At 43.3% G+C, this 7,653-nt stretch overlaps 1 protein-coding gene across 1 annotated transcript; it reads right to left on the bottom strand.

Annotated features, from left to right (window-relative positions):
* Positions 1–2,552: 2,552 nt before the first annotated feature.
* Positions 2,553–5,093, bottom strand: sox1b (SRY-box transcription factor 1b). Its single transcript, XM_031738485.2, has one exon. The coding sequence runs from the start codon at positions 4,805–4,807 to the stop codon at positions 3,743–3,745; it is 1,065 nt and encodes a 354-aa protein (XP_031594345.1). The 5' UTR covers positions 4,808–5,093; the 3' UTR covers positions 2,553–3,742.
* Between the last annotated feature and the right edge of the window lie 2,560 nt (positions 5,094–7,653).

Below are 7,653 nucleotides of genomic sequence, written 5' to 3' on the forward strand. Positions count from 1 at the left end.
CACTCCCTTTCTCTTACACTTTGTGGAGGAAACGCTCCCATCATACCTCGAGGTTTAGCAAATCAATCAGAATAGCTGCGGCAGAATCCTCCACTTTCCCCTCTGCCATTTCCCTATCATCATATTAAGACATTTGCGATCAAAAAGTCCAATCAGAGCGGTATTCAGAGGCAATCATCTCACCTTTTATCACAATGAACAAATAATAATATCCTGCAGAAACAAGTTTTTGATGAGTGATAATTAAATAGTCAAATATCTCTTCACTTTTTTTTTGTTTAAATTATCTTTATTTTTTAATCCCCGTTCTTCCACAGGAAGCCATGCTTTAGAAATGCGTAGAAGAGCTGAGAAGGAAGTGAAGTTAACTTCCTGCTCAAACTTGGCGTTTTTGCAAAGACTGCACGATGCTCTTTTTTAGTAGCGCTTCATTTCATGCAGCACGAAGCCTGATTTGCAAGTCTTTTACAGCCTCAGCATCTGGCCGATAATGTTGTAAACTCCATGAACAAGAACACGAACAAATGGGGAATGGGGTTTATAAATGTAACAGGAAGTATTCTAAAGTAACAAGGAAAAAGTACATCTGTACCTGACGTCAGTTGGGCTGTGTCAAAACTCATAAAAATCTCTTTAATGTACATCATTGCATTTATAAATCATTTTGTTCTTATGGATTGTAGTTTGCTGTTTTGTATTTTAGCTTCTGTATTTACTGTATGTATTTAAAAAGAACTTACCTTAAAGTTAGGTACTTTGAGCTGTCTGTGTTAGGACACATGACCTGAGCTCAGTCAGAATCTGGAGTCTTGCGTTTAGCTGTGGACGCTTGCATGGAGTCCCACCCACAACGTGACACCTGTGTGATGTCTGAAGAGCATTTTTTATTCTGCTGTCTGTTTTTAACACGGTCTTAGTTTTAAACTTTTCCCGGCCTGCTTGGATCAGAGTCCATGTTGAAACATCCACTGACCTGTTAGAGCTTTCTGCTAACTAGTTCATTTTGTTTTTTCTTGTTTTAACCTTTTGTTGAAAATAATCCAAGTAGTCTCTTGTGAGCTCCTAAATGACCCCCTCTTTGATTGATGGGCTGTTTTCCTGCATTAAAAATAAATCCTGATGATAAAAGTCTGTCATAGCTTATCGAAATGTTAGCAGCTTTTTTAATATCAGAGAGCAAAGACAGAGCCAAACAAACCTGGCATTTTATATAGGGAAAGGAAAAAATTATATAAGACCAACTGTGTGCATATTAAATACCTGCTGGAATCATCTTTACTAGATGTGACATGCATCCATGCTGCCCTCTCGCTTTTGAGTTCAGACCCGAGTGGGAATTAGTCTGATAAAACCACGGGTGTTGTTTGCCGGGCTTTTTGTTGGGGGTGACCCCCGGGTTGCCCCGGCTTACACCAGGACTAATCCCCCATTCTCCTGCAACACAAAAACCTCCTCTCCTCTCCTCGCCTTCTCCCTCCCTACCTCCTCCTGCCCTCATTCATTGCTCGCTTCCTAACCCGGGGGCCTCAACTGATTCAGCCATCAAATTTAAAGAAGGAAATAATGTAACAGCCGTGACAATTGCACATACAGATGGAGGTATTTGATGCTGGAGGTCATGGAATGGGGTAAGATTTGAGGGCCGGCAGTAGAGTAAAAGCACCCAGGTGAAAGCGAGCGTTGAAGTGGGCCTGAGTGAGGCCACTGGGTGAATTGGTAGTGCACTGACTATCGGATACTTGCGTTATTGGATTTTCTTTAGATTGCTGAGGTCATGACCCTGCAGTAAATAAGACTGAAGGGGAAAAACAAAAGCAAACAAACATTTAAAAATTATTATTATAATAATAATTTTTCTTGGCCTATAAGTACAATCATTAAAGAAGCCAGATGCACATTATAAAGTAAGTTTTAAATGATCAAGTAAGATCAGGTTGGTCAAACTGATGATGGAGACAAAAAGGTCCTCTCATTCTAAAGAAGGGTATATTTTAGCTGGACATGACTTCCACAAACGCACACACCGAGGCTATTTTATGAGTAATGTTTTCAAATACATATCCTACGTGTGTTTTTAGAATTTGGATGTAAGAGTTACTGAAAAATAAACAACAACAACATGAAACAATTTCTCAAAATGGAAATAAAATTTCCCCTTGTGGGACTAATAAAGGTATATCTTATCTTATCTTATCTTAAAATAAAGCTTTGTATCTATCTATGGATGTAAATCACATGAGGGACAGTATTAAACATGGATATTGAATAATAAAGGCACAGTTTATATTTAAGAAAAAATAAAAAAAATCTGGAGTATTAGGACAGTGTTTGGCTAAAAATGTTGTCAATTTTTATCTATATTTTAACCACCGACTGCACTCTTACAGATAAATTATCAGATTACAAAATATAGGATCGTATGTTGTCAGCACCTGAGTGTTTATTATTTCAAATGCTTTAAAAAAAATCTAGTGCAGAAAACCCCAAATATAAACAAACAAACAACAAAGACGATTAAAAAAAATCTGCATATACACCAATGAATCTGTTCTCAGATGCCTCCGTCATCTTAATAATGATGATGAAAAGAGTTACAATGTAATCATGTAATGTAAAGAGTGATGTTAAGATTTTAATGGCGGGTAATTACCGTTTTTTCCACTGTATCAATAAAACATAAATACATAAAAAAAGGCTCGATCAGAATGAAGAGCAAAACCCGATCATGTTTTTATCAGAGCAGAAATCATCTATTAACGGCATACTATTATCAAAGTCACCTCTGTGGTTAGGAAACACACTTGCGTGCAGCGTATTAATTATTATTTATTTCTAGTTTTGTGCATTTTTTGACCAGATTTGTTTTTTCCCCGTCTATTCGCGGCGACTTTAACGTTAATCCAGCGATACAAGGACGAGCATGTGTCGTTATATCCTAACAATACAGCCGATGTAGATAACCAGGAATTCTCAGAGCAGTTTATATATGCAGACATTAAACACACCACGAGCTTTCTCCAAGACAGAAGAAATTCTTTAAAATTTATTAAACTCGGCGCATATACGTTTCCTTTTTAACCCCGCCCCCTCCCACAAAAGAAAAAAAAATTGCGGCATTTTTGTAAATTATGTACAATTGCATAAAAGCGTTTTCAGTAGGCCTATTTATTCACAATTTACAAGATTTTACAACAACAAAAACAAAATTCAAATTACACCGACTGACTCACATGTTTACAAGCATTAAAACTGGAAATCAATTTTAAAAACTGCAGCCTAGAAACTTTTTTCTTCTTCTTAGTCTTCTTCTCCAACACATCTTCCTTTCCCGCCCTCCGCTCATTTTTCGGACAGCTTTTATGGATCCCTTAAACACACCGCTGGTGCCTTTAATTCCACAGAAAAGTCAGGAAAAAATAACCTTCAAATCGCACCAGCACTTCACGGATTATAATTTAAATCGTGTCAAAAAAAACGAAAAACAAAAAAACACTTGGCATGCTCTGTTCCAGAGAGCGATAGTAAACCGGATGCGCTTTCCTTTAAACTCGGACAGACAGAAGGATCCATCACTGAAAGAAAATAAAAAAAATAATAACGATAAAAAAAAAAGTTTGTTCAAAGTGATTGCATTTTTATGGCTATAACCGCCTATAATTTACAATTCATCAGCAGCTCGCGCCCACATCTAGAGTGTAAATATTTGGTTGTGGTTTGTGGTGCTTGCAGGACGTGGGGGGGTTTAAATGTGGGTCAGAGGAACCGTCCCGTTTACCGGAGTGGAGCCGCTGCTCTGGTAGTGCTGCGGGTGGAGCACGTGCAGTCTGCTCTGAACGGAGGAGTCCCCCGCCACCTCGCCGGTCGGCAGATACATGCTGATCATGTCCCGCAGGTCCCCCGTGGGGCACGGCGGCGGTGCGCGCGCGGTGGACACCGGCGGGCTGACGCTCGGCTCAGATTTCACGAGAGACCCCAAAGTGCCGCCGATGGCCCCGGACACCGGAGACACGCCGGAGCTTTGGTGCTGGTGGGTGTAGCCGGTGATGCCACCGTAGCCCGGCGGAGACGCGCTCATGTAGCTCTGAGAGTTTGAGATGGGGCTGTAAGATAAGGCGCTCATGTCGTACCTGTGCACGGGCTGCGGGTTGTGCGGATGGTGGTGCGGGTGATGGTGCGGGTGCGGGTGGTGCGGGTGAGCCCCGGTGCCCGGGTGTTGCGTGTATGCCAGCTGCGCCTCCTGCATCATGGCATGAGCCGCCGCCGCTGCCGCCGCCACCTGGCCCGAGTACGCGCCGTTGGCCCAGCCGTTCACGTGCGTGGCGTAGCCCGCGTTTGCCCCCGCGTGCCCCCCTCCGGGGCTCTCCAGCCGCTGCCCGCCGCCCATCCCCACAGCCGCTGAGGAGCCGAGGAGCCCGCCGGCCAGCGAGTATTTGTCCTTCTTCAGTAGCGTCTTGGTCTTTCTCCGCGGCCGGTACTTGTAGTCCGGGTGTTCCTTCATGTGCATGGCCCGGAGCCGCTTCGCCTCGTCGATGAACGGCCTCTTCTCCGCCTCCGTCATCACTTTCCACTCCGCGCCCAGCCGCTTGCTGATCTCCGAGTTGTGCATCTTGGGGTTCTCCTGTGCCATTTTCCTCCGCTGACCCCGGGACCACACCATGAAGGCGTTCATGGGTCTCTTGATCCTCTCCTGTGGGACTTTGCCTCCGGCCCCCCCGCCTCCGCCTCCCGCGTGTCCCCCCGGGTTGGACGGGTTGGTCTGGGGCACCACGGGGGAATGTAAGTCCGTTTCCATCATGATGCTGTACATTCACCTCGTCTTTGTGGGACACCAGTCAAACACGAAGAAACATTCAGGCTGGCCCGCGCGCAGCAGCTAAACCTCCGAGGGAGAGATGGATGAAGAGTGAAAGAAGCAGAGAGAGGGGATGAAATCCGCTCAGAGGTAAACCTGCTCCCGCACTTCCTCAGTTTTCACCACTTTTTTTTCCTCCTCTTTTTTCTCCCCCCTCTGTCATCCACGAGCGCAGAGAAGAATGGAAACCGCTTGTTTGAGCTTACTTTGGTTGAAGCTGTAGTGGGGAAAAGTTACCGGAGCGTGCCCGGGCCGCGCGCTTTGACAGCAGCTAAATGAGCGCGAGACGGCCAATGGAGAGGCTCGAGCGCAGACGTGATTTGCATGCGGGGGGGGCTCGAGGTTCTGGTGACGTCGGAGCGCGAGACCTAAAAATTACTCCCTCTGTCATCTGTTTTTTATGTGTGTGTGTGTGTGTGTGTGTGTGTGTGTGTGTGTGTGTGAAAGAGAGAGAGAGAGAGAGAAAACACACAACATACAAACAGTTTAATTCCGCTAATTTTTGCGCACGTGCTCTTGCTTCATACAGGCTGATTTAATCAGTGTTTACGATAAAAACAAGATGCCGTCAGGGCAAATTCACTCCACAAGCAAGTATGAATATAATACTAATATTAATAATTAATAACAACAGATTCACAGGCATCATATAAACGTGTTAGCTCGCTGCTTACGGCTAGTGAAAACTACATAGCAGAGCGCCTTCAGCTGCGTGTTTAGCCGCAGCGCTTTGAGATTTAATCCTTTGCTAAGTATTATACATTTAACCTAAATGGTTCCTAAAAAGCTCACCCCCACCCCCCGTGCCATTTTTTTGCCTCCCATTCAGAGCCACAGGTGCTTTTCTGTTGTGCCCGTTGCTAGGAAACAGGTGACTGACGCCCGGAGCACGTGCCATTCAAAGCGGCATCTTTTGTTTGTTTCACCGGCGCTCCCGTGGCGAGCACGCACGAGAGGAAAAAGAGGAGGAGGAGGGAGGGCAGAAAACAAAAACTACAGTAATCCCATAATAAACGTTGGAAATGTTAGAGGCTCTTAATGAAAGCATTTTAATAAACTAATGAGGTCTAATAATAATAATAATAATAATGATAAGGACGACGCTGTCACTGTAAAGCAGCGGCAGGCCTGCTGCAGTAGGCCCCAGATCTTCTTCCAGACTCCTGCTTTTGCAGAGATCATTATTATAGATTTATTATATATATATTTTTTCCCTCTGGATAACTGTTCATAAATTCCTACAAATACACGTAAGTCACGTTTTATTAGGGCTTCCACAAATAATCATAATCTGCACATTACTGCGTCTATTAATTATTTGGTCAGAAAAATGTAATAAAAAAAGCCCATCACAGTTTTCCTGAGCTGACTACTCACAGTCCAAAACTGAAAGATATTCAGATTAAATGTAAGCATCTGAAACCCAGTTGAGAAAGAATTCAAATAGTTAATCAACAGGAGCTAAAAGGAGTGTAATTTCTTTGCATTTGAATCCATTTTTGGGCCCATGTGGTAGCTCCGAAGCCATAAAATAGAAAAAAGAAAGAACACATAACAGACAGATAACATTAACATTTCAATTTGTTGTTAGGTATTCCGGTCTCCTCCTGCTTCCCTGGCTTCCCATCATGTGCAGGATCTTTTCATCCCTCTGGGATTATGCTCCCAAGTGGCATCTGTCAGGTGCTGCCCGCCTCTCAGCGAGCTGCTAAACTATATTGGCATGTTGGCACGGCTGGATTTTCCTCTCTTGCTCCCTCGTACCAGTTGGGTATAGTGCTGTTAAGTGGCTTGTGTGATCTGTTTAGCGCTCACTGTGAAATCTCTCTCTGCTTTTTTTTTCTTTTTTTTAATGCTTCCACACACACACACACACACACACACACACACACACACACACACACACACACACACACACACACACATGGATGAGCACATTTAAATCCAGGAGTGGAATTCTTTGAGAAATCACATCAAAAGAATTGACAGAAATATTTCCCATTGAACAAATAATAATATCCTGTCAGTGAATGCACTTTGTGCTATTTTCTGATCTATTCATTTATTGATTTTGCGGCAGTGAGGGAGAGGGACTTTGTCACATACTGAGGGCTCACCTGACAGCTGATAGAGATTAAAACTCTTTGAGAGATTCTTTGTTGGGGACATTTGGATGGTTTCATTTACACGAGAGCCAGGAAAAAGGCCGCAAGGACATTGCTCCCACCCTGTCTGTTACTCCATCATCAGTTAATTGGCTCCCGTGTGCTGCCTTACTGCAGGTGAATTACCTGCTCCAGGTAACGGCAGCCCCTTGAATATCCCTGAAGGAAATCTGGTCTGCTTCTGATTGTCAATGAGCACCAAGTTTAGTTGCAAACATTATAGCTGCTGCTTTTTTTTTTTCATCTGTGACATAATTAAAGCTTGTTTGCATGCACATCAAAAGTGCAATTAGAGAATGATTAAGGCAATTTTTTTTTAACAAGTTGCACATGCTCAGAGGAATATTTGAGGGCCTGGTGGAGTGTGTCACTATAGAGATCCACTTTTCTTCACTGTAGGTAGTGAAAAAATGATCTACAGGAGTCACTCTGCATTATTTGGAGAACTATTTATATGTGACCTTGAACCCTACGAAGTTAGAAAAGCCAGTGCAAGTGCCTTCACAATACTAATCAAATGTATCTTTATTTTTCCCCCCCTGACTGAGCCTGATTTCCAAACCTAATCAGGTATTCTCTTCATATTAATCTTCATTATCAGGTTATTCTGAAAAACAATTTGGGTTATATATTCAA

This window comes from Oreochromis aureus, linkage group 23 (genome assembly GCF_013358895.1).
Source record: "Oreochromis aureus strain Israel breed Guangdong linkage group 23, ZZ_aureus, whole genome shotgun sequence".
NCBI lineage: Eukaryota > Metazoa > Chordata > Actinopteri > Cichliformes > Cichlidae > Oreochromis > Oreochromis aureus.